Source organism: Hylobates moloch, unplaced genomic scaffold (genome assembly GCF_009828535.3).
Source record: "Hylobates moloch isolate HMO894 unplaced genomic scaffold, HMol_V3 SCAFFOLD_3, whole genome shotgun sequence".
Classification (NCBI taxonomy): Eukaryota; Metazoa; Chordata; class Mammalia; order Primates; family Hylobatidae; genus Hylobates; species Hylobates moloch.
The window spans coordinates 63319274-63335733 of record NW_026652278.1 but is presented as its reverse complement, the minus strand read 5'-3'; the positions used below and the strand labels follow the sequence as shown (position 1 = coordinate 63335733).

At 39.7% G+C, this 16460-nt stretch overlaps 1 protein-coding gene across 6 annotated transcripts in view; it reads right to left on the bottom strand.

Moving 5' to 3' along the window:
- Positions 1–16460, bottom strand: part of MYPN (myopalladin) — a 139790-nt gene that overhangs the window by 76448 nt on the left and 46882 nt on the right. For 4 of the 6 annotated variants that reach the window (XR_009212791.1, XM_058436286.1, XM_058436287.1 and 1 more), the window contains exon 2: positions 13802–14704. The exons of 1 other annotated variant lie outside the window; for it this stretch is intronic. Coding sequence is in view for 4 of the 5 variants with exons in the window: in XM_058436286.1 (XP_058292269.1) it covers positions 13802–14703 (902 nt within the window). In the remaining variant the exon portion in view is untranslated. Of the gene's footprint in view, positions 1–13801; positions 14710–16460 lie in introns of those variants that run through there. One more of the 6 variants, XM_032170426.2, reaches the window with a different exon arrangement.

Here is a 16460-nt window from a genome sequence, read left to right as displayed (position 1 = left end):
TGCACAAGGATGGCTTGCCAGATCTGCTCATTTGGCTAGCTAGCAAGCCTGGGAAGAAAGAAGGAAGACACTGAAGAGACACATTTTTCAGATGTAACTGGACTTTTGGCTGTGTATCACCATTCTGCTGTGAGGTTATTATTTCTTCTAAAATATGGCTTGGATAAATATTATGACTCATTGTTTTAGCACATTAACAACTTCTAAACATAATTTGAATGTGTTATTCTGACTCACCAGTAATAACGCTTGTTAAAAGAATGATTACTCAGAGTCTTTCTTTAACCATGCCCCAGCCCTTCCAAAGTCCCTATCCCAACTTCTGTTATTCCCTCTCCTAACACCCTGTTCTTTTCCTTTCCAGAACCTTTATATATTTTATAATTATATATTTATTTGTAGGTTTATTTGTTTTAATGTCTCTCTTCCTTACTGGACAATAAACACAAGGGCAGAAATTATCTTGTTTGTTTTGTTTACCTCTGTCTATCTCACACCCAGCACAGTGTATGGTACATTTTAGCTGCTCAAAACATATTCGTTGTATGAGTGTTAACTGAATAACTCAACTAGGGTCATTATAGCCTCAAGTTTTTTTCATTTTCATTTTTTCAAGAAGGCCTGGGCACCAGAAAAGGACTTTCCTTTAATTGTCTTTGCCCAGCTTCATTTAACAATGCTTGATCTCTTAAGTGAAGAATGTGGGGCCTAAAACACAGCCGAAAAGTAGTATATTTACTTACTCACATTTCCAGCTCTTTCCAAGTGTCAGAGTAACTCTTCTTCATATACAGAGTGCAACTGGAGTATATTGGACAGTAAGATAATAATAAATGTTGTCTAATAAAGTTATGTTGAATTTTGTGACAAAATTTGTATGTCCTGTTTGACTGCTACTGAGTTAGTAAACTTAAGTCTTCATGTCCATGTTCCACTCATGGGAGGGTAGGAGTGTAAGTGGGAGGATATGTCTATGTTTTAAGTGTTATTAAAATTTACTGAGTTCTGGTTGGGCACGGTGGCTCACGTCTGTAATCCCAGCACTTTGGGAGGCTGAGGCAGGTGGATCACTTGAGGTCAGGAGTTCGAGACCAGCCCGGCCAATATAGTGAAACCTCCATCTCTACTAAAAATACAAAAATTAGCCAGGCATGGTAGCGCGTGCCTGTAATCCCAGCTACTCGGGAGGCTGAGGCATGAGAATCGCTTGAACCCAGGAGACAAAGGTTGCAGTGAGCCAAGATCATGGCACTGTACTCCAGCCTGGGTGAAGAAGTGAGACCTGTCTCAAAAATAATAATAAAATAAAATAATTTATTGAGTTCTTCCAGGCAGAAACTTCTTGGTAACTTAAGAAAAGCATAAGTAGGTAGTGGCTAATACCAAGACATCAATACCACCCCTTATCACATATCCTATTTTAGATATAACAAAAGAGAGGATGAATAAATGTGAAGATGAAAACAGTTTCTAAAATGGTTTTTTTTAAACATTAAATTACTTTGAGGAGGGGTGACTAGAAAGTTTTTATTGTCTCCTCTAGAAATCCTTCTTTTTCTTTGTCTCATAGTACTTATTACTAAATTACTACATAATTTACTTATTTATTAAATATAATATTTATCTGTTCTCCTTCACCTCATCTAGAATGTAATATGGCAGGAAACTTTGCTTTATTTACTGATGAATTCCAAGTATCTGGAATAGTCCCTGATAGTAGTGAGATTAGTAGGGAGTGCTGAATGAATTGTTATTGAATGAATGAACAAATGAACATCCTGAATTTTTTAGTCTTGTTGTTATTGTTAATTCAATGTACTTGAATTTTTGCATGTTACAGATTTTGAAGAATGATTTCTTCCCTTCTGTTTGCTATGTTAACTCTTTCTTTTAGAGTAAGTTCTTCTATTTGTTCAATTTAGAGCCTCTCATGGTGTTGACTTCTTAGCTTTTTGAAAATCTTGCTTTTTTGTGGAGGTTGGCTCTGATTACAGGGGGATATGTTTGGTAATTGCTGGGGAGGAGCAGACTGTAATTTCAGGTAGGCATGTACTGTGTACCAGTAGCTCCTCAGTCCTCCTGGCTATCTGGGATGCTGCCCTGCTTGTCCAGCACACATTGGCTGCTCTGGCTTCCGTGTAAATTGGCAGTGCTTGTGGCTCAGCCCAAGCAGGGGAATCAGGAGGCACTGACCTACACAGCTGCTCTGAATGTAACTCCCAGATTAATCACCCCGACTGCCCTGGGCCCCCTCTTGCTTATTGTATCTTTTGCCCCTGAGCCTGGAGCATGTCCAGAGAGTTCCTTACGCTGCAACAGTCTTCTCTGGGATACAATTTGGGCTTTGGGTTCTCTTGTCAATCAGGTTCTATCTGCTTAGAGGCAGATTTACCATGAAACCAATGAAGCTTCAGGGTTCTTCACCTACATGGCTCCCTTCCAAAGCCCTTTACCCAACTGCATATTTACAATTTGCATTATTTATCTTAAAGGGGACTTCCCAAACTGTGTACACTTCAGGACCCACAAAACTTGACTCTCTTCCATCTATATGCTTTCTACCTTTGAGAAATTTGTTAAAATTTCAGGTCTATAGGCTGGGCACGGTGGCTCACGCCTGTAATCCCAGCACTTTGGGAGGCTGAGGCAAGTGGATTACGTGAGGTCAGGAGTTCGAGACTAGCCTGGCCAATATGGCAGAACCCATCTCTACTAAAAATACAAAAATTAGCTGGGCATGATGGCAAGTACCTGTAATCCCAGCTACTATGGAGGCTGAGGCAGGAGAATTGCTTGAACCACGAAGGTAGTGGTTACAGTGAGCCAAGATCATGCCACTGCACTCCAGCCTGGGTGACAGAGCAAGCCTCCATCTCAAAAAAAAAAAAAAAAAAAAAATTGAGGTCTACACATGGCATTCTATACGGTTTTCCAGTTAGGTTTGGGGGTGTTGGAAGAGAAGATCGGCCCATGTGCTCAGTCTACCACTTTGGGATGATGATGCCCTTTTCACTGCTAAACTACTTCTAATTTGCCTTTGGTGCCCATCACCCTCTCAAACTGCTCTTACTGAGGTCATTACGGCCTCCATGTTATTAAATCAAATGATATTTTTCAGTTTTCATCTTATTTGATCTTTAATTAGTATTCACTGTAGTCAACTACTTAATCTCTCTTGAAGCAACTCTTCTTTTTTATGACTGCCTTATATCCCCCCTACCATTTGGGATGTTCCTTGCCAATTTCCTTTAGGGGATTTTTGTCATCTACCCAAACTTTAAATCTTGGCATTCCTTTGCAGTATGGTCTGGACAGGAGTGATACTTGAAGTAATTAACTGCTGATTCAGAATGGATGCCACTACCAATCAGAAAGATGTAAACCATAACTAGCCTCAAGGGCTATACCAGTTGTACTAATTAAATATCACACTTGGGGCTTGGGGCCAATTATCTTCTGACAAAAATATGAGAAAGAAAATTGAGGCCAATTTTGTACTTGAACAAAAATGCAAAATCCTTTTAAAAATTAGCAAGCCAAATCTTGAAATATATAAAAAGATAGTGGATTATGACAAAATTGTGTTTATCCAAAGAATTCAAGATTGGTTTAACATTATAAAATCAATATTCTTTACCATACTAACAGAGTAAAGGGGAAAAACACATGATAAGCTCAATAAATGCAGAAAAAGTGCTTGAAAAAATTCAACATCCATTCATGATTTTTAAAAATCTTAGTATTTTAGACATCAGAACTTACAACAAAATCCTACATAATATGTTATTATGGAGCTAGAAAGCATTCTCTTCAAGATCAGAAATAAGACTAGAGCATGTATTGAAAAGAACAAGAGACTTCTGTTCAACATTGTACCAAAGGATTTAGCCAGCTCAAAACAGCAAAAATAATGAAATACGAAATAGAGGATTATAAAGGAAGAACACACCCAAAAATCTATGGATAGATTTCCATAAATTTAGCGGTTGTTGAATGAGGAGAAGTCCTCCAAAGGAGAATTGTTTCACGAATTTAACAAGGTTATAGAAGTTGATTGTATTTCTATTACATAACAAACATAGAAAGTAATTTTTAACAATGATACCATTAATAATAGCATTTAAAAAAGCATTAAAAATGAGATGCCTATGAATAAAGCTAACCAAGGATTTGTAAGACCCAGAGAAAAGCTTACAAATCCTTTTTGAAAGAAATTAAAGAATACCGCCTATGAAGGCTGGCATAGTGGCTCACACCTGTAGTCCCTGCTACTCAGGACAACCAGACAGGAGGATCACCTGAACCTGGGAGTTCAAGATTACAGTAAGCAATCATTGTGCCACTGCACTCCATCCTGGGTGACAGAAATTAAAGAATACCTTTGAAAATGGAGAAATATACCATGTCCTTGACTATGAAAGCTCAGTATTTTAAAGATGTCAAATTCCCCTAAATTGATATACAGATTCAATGAAATTACAAAAATCTTATTAGTTGTTTTTTTTTTTTTTTTGAGACACAGTCTCGATCTGTTGCCCAGGTTGGAATGCACTGACATGATCTCGGCTCACTGCAACCCCCATCTCCTGAGTTCAAGTGATTCTCCTGCCTCAGCCTCCCAAGTAGCTGAGACTGCAGGCGCCTGCCACTACGCTCTGCTAATTTTTGTATTTTTAGTAGAGAGGGGTTTCACCATGTTGGCCAGGCTGGTCTCAAACTCCTGACCTCAAGTGATCTGCCCACCTTGGCCTCCCAAAGTGCTGCGATTACAGGCGTGAGCCCCCACGCCCGGCCTAGGTTTTAAAACTTGCTAAGAGGATTCCAAAATTTATATTATAGGGCAAAAGAGCAAGAAAGGCCGAAAATCCCTAAAATGAAAAATTTGGAAACCAAGAGCTGTGAAAAGCCTACTATAACGAGATAAAGAAATCACAGGAAAATAAGAGAAAGCCTATATGTTTATGGAATTTCAATTTATGATGAGCTGACACTATAGATCAGTGGCGAAAAGATGTACTTTTCCATCAACTGGTGCTAGAATAATTGGCTATCCAATCTTAAAAAATGAAATGGGTTCCCGGCTTTACATCATACACAAAAATCAACTTTAAGTGGATTAAAAACTTAAATGTGAAAGACAAAATTACAAAATTTTTAGAAGACAAAATACAAGGATACCTTTATGACTTTGAGGTTAGGAAGAATTTCTTAAACTAGATGCAAACTACAAAAACCAAAATCATAAAGGAAAAAATTAATTAATTTGGAGCTAAAGTTAAGAATATCTAATTATCTAAAGATAAACTAAAATAAAATAAAAATAAAAAGAGAAAATAGAAAGATAAATGAAACCAGAAGAGGATATTTTCATAACGTGTTGTATGACTAGTATCCAGGATATTGTTTTTTTTTTTTTTGAGAGGGACTTTCACTCTTGTCACCCAGGCTGGAGTGCAATGGCATGATTTCGGCTCACTGTAACCTCCACCTCCCGGGTTCAAGCAATTCTCCTGTCTCAGCCTCCCGAGTAGCTGGGATTACAGGTGTCCGCCACCACGACTGGCTAATTTTTGTATTTTTAGTAGAGACGGGGTTTCACCATGTTGGCCAGGCTAGTCTTGAACTTCCGACCTCAGGTGATCTGCCTGCCTCGGCCTCCCAAAGTGCTGGGATTACAGGCGTGAGCCACCAAGCCCGGTCTATCCAGGATATTTTAAAAGTTTTATAAATCAATAAGAAAAGAACAAACAATCCAATAGAAAAACGAGTGAAAGATGTAAACAGGCCCTTCATAAAATATGAGCCCTGAAAGGTCAATAAACAAAAAAATTTCAACCTCATTTATAACTGTGGAAATGAAAATTAAAAGCACTTGAGATAATACTTCATACCCATCAGATTGGCAAAAATGTAAAAGTCTGGTACAGGTTGAGCATCCCAAATCCAAAAATATGTAATCCAAAATGCTATAAAAATTTAAAACTTTCTGAGTGCTGACAATACTCAAAGGGAATGTTTATTAGAGCCAATCTCATCTGAGATTTGAAATTCTCAGATCTGGGACGCTCAACCAGTAAGTATAATGCAATATTCCGAAATTCAATAAAAATTGAAGTTTGAAACACTTCTGGTCTCAAACAATAATATCAACATTGGCAATGATGTAGAACAACCAAAACTCTTACACAATGTTGGTGGGAATGTAAATCAAAACAATTCCTTTAGAAAACAATTTGGTATTATCATAAAGTTGAAGTCAAACATAATCTGCCAGCAATTTTATGCCCAACACACTCATTCATCAGGAAAAACTTGTGTACCATATTAGAACATTTGTAATGACATTGTTCATATTAGGAAAAAACCTGTAAACAACCCAAATGTACATCAATAGTATATTATTCTAGCCGTACAGTAAAATACTGCATAGCAATGAAAACAAGTGATTTAGAGTTGTGTGTAACATGGATATACTTTTTAAAGAAAAAAATTCAAGTAGTAGAAGAAAATAGACATTCTGATTTCACTTGTATCAGTTTTAAAACATGTAAAAGTTACTAATATTATTTTAAAAAATCTTTTCATTATGAAAACCTTCAAACATACCTAGAGAGACTAGAACAATGTACCCCTTTGCACACATTGCTTAACTTCAACAAATTATCAGCAGTTTGTTAGAACACAGACGGCTGAGCCTCTTCCCCTAGACATCCTGATTCGGTGGGTCCGAGACGTGGCCTGTGAATTTGCCTGTCCATCAAGTCGCAGGTGAAGCTGACGCTGCTGGTCCATGGACCCAGTTTGAGTAGCCTGCTCTAGGAGGCTTTTAGAATCTGACATCTTGGAACTAGTTTAAGGCACATTTAAAAAAAGAAAAAGAGAGAGAGAGAGAATCTGGCCTCTAGTCTCTCTCTATGCTTATCTCAAACCATTTCCTCCTCACTCTTTAAGATTTAGTGACATCAAGACATAATTGGTTTCTTCAGTTTCTTAAACTCACCAATTACCTTGCTGCATCAAGGGCTTCAAATTCTCTATTCCCTCAGCCTGCAACACTTTTCCCCACAGCCTACTTTGCCAGGCTAACTCTTAGCTGTCCTTTATGTCTCAGCCTTAATACCGCTTTTCAAGAAAACCTTCCCAACCCACAAGGTTTGGACCCTTTGCTATATGCTCCCTCCTTTATAACATTGATCACAATTGTAATTCTATAAACAGTTATGGAATTTGTGTTTATTATCTGTGTTCCTCACTATACTCTATGCTGCATGAAGGCAGGGAATTTGTCTGTCTTTTTTGCTGCTTTAACCTTAGTGTCTACAACAGTATGTGGCACATGAATAGGCACTTAATGTTTGTTGGACGAACGAATGAATGAAGGTATCTAGATTTTTCCAAAAAGTAGAAAGAAAAAGCCTCTAAATAGTGTAATATGAAATTAAGATATGCTTTTTATTTATAACTGTTTTGTTTCCTACACTACTTGTAGACAAATGTCTAGAAGCAGCAATAGCAAAACTTAACAGCCATAGCAGGCATCAACATCTATAAAAGGTAAATTTGTGTGCCTCGAAAAGTTGTGTACAAGCAAACATAGAGTTACCCAGCTGTACATTCCTGGAGAAAGAATTTGGAGCTGGGATACAAGAAAGGATCACGGCCATTTGCTGTGAATCCTCACAGACTCTTTCACCTCTGGGTAATACATGAACGTATTTCATTTTCTAAGACAACTCCTCCAGTGAAGCTATGTCCAAGAAAGATTAACAGGCTTGCAAAACACACTAGCTTCAGTGATACAGGATTCCACCCCTACTTATACAACAATTTCTACCCAATTAACTTGGAAATCAGCAATATAAACAAAATAATTTTTCAACTTGTTAAACTAGGGTTACAAGAACATGGGCAAAATACTGATTATATAATACACAGGAGCACATAGGTTAGGCTTCAGTTGCCCAGTTTACTTATTATATTTTCTTGCTAAGATAGCAAAAAAGGATACTATCCTTATTGAGTGTGGTGTTCCTATTTAGCAAACCAAAATGTATCATTACTTTGTTATTTTAATGTATTTTTTAAGGAAATCCTCTGAATCAAAATCTGTTTTCCTGGGTCCTGTGGAGATGCCACAAGAGTTTCAGTGGCGAACAAACAGGTAGGGCTCCAGGCGTCTCTACCCCATCCCTCTTCAAAACCCAATAGCACTTCTTTATCTTAAAAAGATATACGTGTCCCAGGCTGGGCACGGTGGCTCACACCTGTAATCTCAGCACTTTGGGAGGCCGAGGTGGGCAGATCATGAGGTCAGGAGTTCAAGACCAGTCTGACCAACGTGGTGAAACCCCATCTCTACTAAAAATACAAAAATTAGCCAGGCATGGTGGCATGCGCCTGTAATCCCAGCTACTCAGGAGGCTGAGGCAGGAGAATCGCTTGAACCCAGAAGGCGGAGGTTGCAGTGAGCCAAGATCATGCCACTGCACTCCAGCGCTCCACCTGGGTGACAGAGTGAGACTCCATCTCAAAAAAAAAAAAGATATATGTGTCCCAGGCCGGGCATGGTAGCTCACGCCTATAATCCTAGCACTTTGGGAGGGCAAGGGAGGTAGATCACCTGAGGTCAGGAGTTCGAGATCAGCCTGGCCAACATGGTGAAACCCCGTCTCTACTGAAAATACAAAAAATTATCCAGGTGTGGTGGCAGGCACCTGTAATCCCAGTTACTTGGGAGGCTGAGGCAGGGGAATTGCTTGGAGGCAGGGGAATTGCTTGAACCCAGGAGGCGGAGGTTGCAGTGAGCCAAGATCTGGCCGTTGCACTCCAGCCTGAGTGATGGAGAGACTCTGAGTCAAAATCACTATTCCACTCTAGCACTGGACTGAACAAACTAGGAGTTGGTTCCAAGTGTTAGTTGTGTTTACAGTTCCTTTGTAAGTACAGAGATATTGTGTCAGGCTTTTCTCAGTGTCCAGGGTATTCCTTGGAATGTTTCTAGTTCCACTACTCTCTCATCTGACTTTTAGTCTGGCATTTCTGGCTACCTATTGGAAATGGTCCTTCTGTCCCCTCAGACTCAAAGTCCCATCGGCCTCCTCCACAAACCAGCCACTTCTCCCCTTGTCTCAGTCCTTGTTGGAGACCCTATCTTTCTTTCAAGTATCCAGGTCCACAAACTTGTGGAGTAAATTTTGTACACCCATCCTTCCTCTGTGCTGTGTCACCAAGTTCAGCTTGATTTCTTTTCTTCTAAACATTGCTCGCTGATATCTTTCCTCCTCGTTCCTACTACACCCACCCGAGTCCGACCAGAGCATCAGATGCCTGGGATGCCTTCCGCAGCTTCCTAAGTGGCTTCATGGCTTCATTTTTTCCAGCTGTGACTTATTCTTCCAGATTAATTCTTCTTAAATCCTCCCTTTCATCTTGTTACTTCCCTATACACAACCTTAAATGGTTTCCAGTTTGTTTTGAAACCAAGTCTGAACTACTCTGCTTTGCTTTCAAGGTTCTTCAAAGTCATCTGACTCTATTCTCCTTTCCAGTTTGGTCGGTGTCCTCCCTACTATATAAAAAATGTTATTATAATTAGAGTGTCTGTGCCTTTCCATAAACATGTTGAAGTGACCTGGCCTGAAAGGACCCGTTCCTTCCATCTACCTCTTCAACCTTATCTCTAATCTTTCTTACCTTTACCCTATGTTCTTGACATAGACGAGTACTTATGGTTCCCTGATAACACTTGCCTCGGGAGCTTTGTACTTGCTTTCCCCTCTACCCTTGGCCTCCTCTACCTCCTGTGTTAACGCTTCCTTTATCATGTACTCCAGGCCAAGCAACTCATATACTCTTTTAAGCTACCACTGCCTCCTCTACAGACTCCTGTCATAGCCCTTATTACACAACACTGCAGTAATTGATTTGTTTGCTGTCTGCCTGATTCCTAGCTATTAGACTGTGAGCCACCCTCTCAGAAGAGTTTAGATTTGCTTTCAAAACAAGATTCCTGATCTCCACTGGCTCACAATTGTTTTGTACTCCCAGTGAATCACTTTAGTAACTCAATCGGTATTCGTTGAATGAGTAAATAAGAAACTTTCTACCTAAATTTTCACTATTCGAAGTTCAAGTAAAATCCTCCTAGATCTCTGAAGACTTCTTTGACTTTTCTAGTCCTTCACTCCTTCTCTGGCACCTGACACTACTTAAAGTTTGTACTACAAAAATTAGGATTTTTCTTTAACTGTATTGGAAGCTCCTTGAAGGCAGGGATGCATATTTATATTGTGTCTGTCATTGCATTGATCACAGTGCTGAGCACACACGAAAAACTAAATAAATAAATAAATATTTGCTTTCTGATTGGAGTTATATAAATTCTGTGCTTAGGAAAATGGCAGCTAATAGTCTACTTGGACAATTCTAATTCTATTCTTAATCTAATTGCAGTCATAAAATTAAGTACTAACTCATTCAGAAAATATTTAGCATATACCTACTAATTTTCTAGCATCGAACCAGTGGTTAGGATACAGGCATGAATGCTGTCAGTAAAGAAATTCTTCCCAGGAAAAATTAGCATTGCTACATGGAAACTGTACGTTTCTTTCACTTTTAAATTTGAAGATTTGTAAATTTTTAGTTGGCTGATTAAATGGTTTCTGAGTGGCCACCACATTGCTTTATGGGGAATGTCTTCCTAATTGATATTTCTTTTTTTTTTTTTTTTTTTTTTGAGACGGAGTCTTTCTCTGTCCCCCAGGCTGGAGTGCAGTGGCGTGATCTCGGCTCACTGCAACCTCCACCTCCTGGGTTCACGCCATTCTCCTGCCTCAGCCTCCCGAGTAGCTGGGAATACAGGCACCCACCAACACGCCCGGCTAATTTTTTGTGTTTTTAGTAGAGACGGGGTTTCACCGTGTTAGCCAGGATGGTCTCGATCTCCTGACCTCGTGATCCGCCCGCCTCAGCCTCCCAAAGTGCTGGGATTACAGGCTTGAGCCACCGCGCCCGGCTCCTAATTGATATTTCTTAGTGGTGCATTGAATTCATTCTTGTATCTGAGATTGTCATGGTTGAAAAATGGGTAGGATGAGACCTGAATGATCTGTTCTAAATTTTTTTTTTAATCAATCTATGTCCAGAAACTAATGGATTGGACAGGACTAATCTAAGTTTCGTGTATATCACAACTGGAGTGCTCACCAGCTTACTTAGACTGACCAGATGCCGCTGAACAGTAGCTGTCATGGGGCTGTAATGACATCTCACTAGCATTACCGACCAGAGTCCCAGGGAGTATCATCACACACGCTCAGAGCATAAGAGCAGACACCGCCCTGTGTTTTTCAGTTCCAACCCTTTGCTACATCTTAGGCCAACTGTCTCACTTCTGATTTAAATCTAAGTTGAGTTTCTTGTTTTCCTGTTTCTTTATCCACTAGCTCATTCAACATTTCTGAGTGGCTACTATGAGCCCAAAGCTGTGCTAGGTGCTCAAGACACAAAGGTAAAAACAACAGAATCCCTGCCCTCAAAGAGGTCAGCAGGATTACCTAATAGTCAAATGTATCTGCCATTGTAGAAATAATATTTGGTATTACCTTAGGTTGCCTTTGAAAAGCAAAAATCAATATATGAATATGTCTTTGGGCCAGAATCCCTTGAATTAATATGCCTATATATAAACAAAAATGCTATTATTAATATTACTATTGTCCTATAATATGAATATTATGGAATAAAAAGATGATGCCCAGATGCCCTATTTATATACAGAGAATAAATGTTAAATAGTAATGAAATCATATTCTAGTAATAATCAGGTAGTTACAAACACAAAGTAACTCTTACAGGACTCTAAATACCAGGAATTCTCTACAAAAGTAATCCACTTCAACCACATTATTCACATGTTATTCCATTATAAAATTGAAGGTAGGACATGTTACCCTGGGGGCTAAGGCTGGTTCCAGGTTTTGTGGGACCTGAAGCTCATAAATGTGGAAGGGCTCCTTTAAAAAGTAAAATAAACTTAGAATGCAAAATTAGGTATAGCCTAGGCAAGTGAGGAGTCCTGAAACTTACACTGCGTTTGCCTCACAGAAAAGCTGACCATGGTAGGCAAATAAAAGATGAATATCCTCTCTATTCATCAGTCATAGTGTTCATGAAGCTGACATGGAAAGTGTATAATACATTTAATACAAGTATCTTTAAATTGACTTTGGCCTCAGCCCAATTCTATCGGTTTTTATGCTGTTATTTGGGTTTCTTTAAAGTTTAAAAAAATACTGCAGGTATTCATTGCGTAGAGACCTTTTTTAGGCTGTAAACTGTAGCCCTGCACTGTCCAATACTGTAGTCATTAGACACATGCAGTTATTGGGCACTTGAAATGTGGCTCGTGCAACTAAATAACTGAATTTTTAATTATACTTATTTATTTATTTATTTATTTATTGAAGGAGTCTTGCTGTGTCGCCCAGGCTAGAGTGCAGTGGCGCGAGCTCGGCTCACAGCAAGCTACTCCTCCCGGGTTCACGCCAGTCTCCTGCCTCAGCCTCTCAAGTAGCTGGGACTACAGGTGCCCGCCACCATGCCCGGCTAATTTTTTTTTTGTATTTTTAGTAGAGACAGGGTTTCACCGTTTTAGCCAGGATGGTCTCGATCTCCTGACCTCGTGATCCGCCCGCCTCGGCCTCCCAAAGTGCTGGGATTACAGGCGTGAGCCACTGCGCCAGGCCTAATTTATTTATTTTGAGATGGAGCCTCTTCTCTGTAGCCCAGGCTGGAGTGCAGTGGTGCAATCTCAGCTCACTACAACCTCGGCCTCCCAAGTTCAAGAAATTCTCTCTGCCTCAGCCACCTGAATAGTTGGCATTACAGATGCCTGTTACCACACCCGGCTAATTTTTTTTTGTATTTTTAGTAGAGATGGGGTTTCGTCCTCTTGGCCAGGCTGGTCTCGAACTCCTGACCTCAAGTGATCTGCCTGCCTCTGCCTCCCAAAGTGCTGGGATTATACACGTGAGCCACTGCACCTGGCCAAAATGAAGGTTGTATTCCCTAGGAAAATTTAACATCCAAATTGAAATATGCTGTCAGTGTAGAATTCACGGCGGGTTTCAAATCCCTGGTATAATAAAAATAATGTAAAATATCTTATTAATAATTATTATATTGGTTACATGTTGAATGACAATGTTTTTATTTTTATTTTATTTATTTATTTTTGAGACTGAGTTTCGCTCTTGTTGCCCAGGCTGGAGTGCACTGGCGTGATCTCAGCTCACCGTAACCTCTGTCTCCCAGGTTCAAGCGATTCTCCTGCCTCAGCCTCCGGAGTAGCTGGGATTACAGGCGCATGCCACCAAGCTTGGCTAATTTTTGTATTTTTAGTAGAGATGGGGTTTCTCCATGTTGGTCAGGCTGGTCTCGAGCTCCCGACCTCAGGTGATCGGCTGGCCTTGGCCTCCCAAAATGCTGAGATTACAGGCGTGAGCCACTGCGCCCAGCCTATGGTAATGTTTTTGATATGTTAGTTAAATAATGTAAGTTATTAATTTTAATTTCACCTGGTTCTTTTTAGTTTTTAAAAATGTAGCTACTAGAGAAATTAAAACTACATACGTGACTAGGTTTATATTTCTATTGGACCAAGCTGCTTTAGACACCGACTACTTTTCTCAAAGGGAGTATACGATTTTGTAAACCATGTACTTAAATGATAATACTTGGGAGGGTCATGGTAGATGGAAAGCAACATTACTCAACATTACCAGTGGGACATTTTTACCTTACTTGAGGTGGTGGAATTCCTACCACTATGCAATCCAACTGTACTCGAGTTCCTTCTGGAACTTCTCTGCTCCGTAACTTTTGAGTGAACCGGGGGGGTTGCCCCAGAGGTTCTTCATAGTACAGAGATGAAGGGGAAGACCCTGGTGTGGTGTCTCCACCAGCCGCCTCACTGGCAGCCTGCTCCTCTTCACGCCTCTTGGCTTCCTGCTGTTCGAGGGCGTGATTCACTTGATTATCCCTGGTATCCGCAGGGATAGGGATGGGAACAGAAGATCTTTCTCGTCTTTCTGACAGATCTGAGAAACTGGAGCTGTTTTCCTGAGTAACTTTGTTTTGAGATTCCAGTTTACTCTTGTGGTTTTTGCAGGCACGAGGTCTAATCCTTTTGGAGCTGTGGGATTTGAAAAGGGAGGATAGCTCTTCAATGAAGTCGGCAGCCTTATTTAAAAATACTTTTTTGGACTGGGTTTCAGAACAATACTGTGGCCTTTTTGCCTCCTGGGGGATTTCTTTAGAGCTGGTGGGACTTCGAAGGTTATCCTGGCAGAAGTTAGGCTCAAAACTTAAATTAGGTGAGTGTTTCATCTGATCAGGAGAAAGTCGTTTTCTAGCTTGAGTTTCATCTGCCTTCTCCAAAGGGTCGTGATTGATGGCCAGTCTTGCCAGATTGACACTTTCATCTAATTCTTCTTGGCTCAGAAAGGCTGAAAGATCTGGAAGGTCATCTTGGCCTCCGCCTCCTTCAGCGGCCCCAGAAGGACTGCCGAAATGGAAAGGGTTGGAGGATGGCTCCGCTCGACTCCTTTCATTGTTTCCCCGATGTCTGGTTTCAGCTAAATAGCTCTCTCTTAGAAGCTGAGATATGGAAGTAGAAGCTTCTATGCTGTCGTCTTGCATGCTGTCACAAAATAATAATACCAAAAAGTTTGGATCATTTCTAGGGAATAACAAGTTTATGTCTATTATAGCACTGCAGATTTGTTAGAAATTAAAGCTCAAAATAAAAAATTGCCTAATTTTAGTACTTTTACAAACTTTTTATTTATTTATTTATTTTTGAAACAAGGTCTCACTTTGTCACCCAGGCTGGAGTGCAGTGATGCAATCTCAGCTCACTGCAACCTCCACCTCATGGGCTCGAGCAATCCTCCCACCTCACCCTTGCAAGTAGCTGGGACTACAGGCATGTGCCACCACACCCAGCTAATTTTTGTATTTTTTGCAAGACAAGATTTTGCCTGTTGCCCGGGCTGGTCTCGAGCTCCTGGGCTCGGGTGATCTACTCACCTCAGCCTCCCAAAGTGCTGGGATTATAGGGGTGAGCCACCGTGCCCTCCCCCTTTTACAAACCTTAAAGACTTAAATATTACTCTCAAATTATGAAATAAATAAGAACAGAATGAAATTTCCCTGAAATTTAAAATAAAGACCTGGATGATTACCACTTTATTAAACTCTTTAAATGCAAGTTCAGTTGTAAAGGCCGTGACATAACTATAATAATATTAAATAACATTTCTAAGCCTGATATTGATAATGTTGATAATGGTCTTTTAGTTATAAAGTGTTTTCATACACAGAGATTTGCTCTCCACCCTCTCCTCTTTACCTTGAATGTAATAGAATTATAGAAATTGAAAGATATTGACAACATAATCTCATCTAGTTACTGAAAATACGAACTTGATCTAGCTAGCTCATGGAAAATAAACAATGCTTTTGTTTTTTGACAAGCTTGCTAGAGACAAGCTGTTTAAATTCAGTGTTGTTATTAGGCTCAACCTGTTCTTGAAAACTATGATGATTTAGCCTCTTCATATTAGGCTACAAAGATAAGAGTTAGAGCCTAGGTTTTTAAAAAATCTTAAATTAACTTTGGTTAAGAGGGGAAATGAGATATAGTGGAATATGATGCTTGGCAGGAGACTTCGCTCTGTATTCTTCCTAACTTTTGAATTTTAATTATATGATATTACCTATTCAAAAAAATAAATATTTTTAAAGTCTTAAGAAAGTAATATAATAATGCAAGCCAATTTTGTATTTTTAATATTATATCCATTTATTCATTCAAACATTTACTAAAGGATGGCCAATTTGTGACTTAGGCTGTCACTACTCTCTCTCATCCTTAAAAGCTGCAGCTCAGTGATTACTGTACCTTCCCCTTAACCTTGACTTTCCTAACACTCCACTCCTTCAGCCATCTCCAATCAGAGATGGCAATGGAGATGAAGACTATTTGCCATTCTTGGCTACTGTGTAGGAAAGTAGAGAAAAAAGTAATCTTCTAAATATTTTCCGGCTTTAACATCCTATAACAGAACTTACTTCAGTTGATTTCTTTCCTTTCTCTTATACGACAGGGTCACTTATATCACACAAAAGGCTTCCTAGGAACGGTCCCAGTTTCCAAACTTCTAGAATGCTATCCCAAACTAACCTCTGAATTGGCAAAGTAGGCAGCCACCTTGAGAGGCAATAAGAGATGACTGAAAGGACCATCCACAGTCAAATATTTTTCCCACCTACTTGCCACAGACTGAGATTGCTGCTACTAGAGCTACTTATTTGGATGAAGTCTATTATGCCTTTTAAAAAAGATTAATTTAAAATGCAAAGGTGACAGGGCGCAGTGGTGCACGCCTGTGATC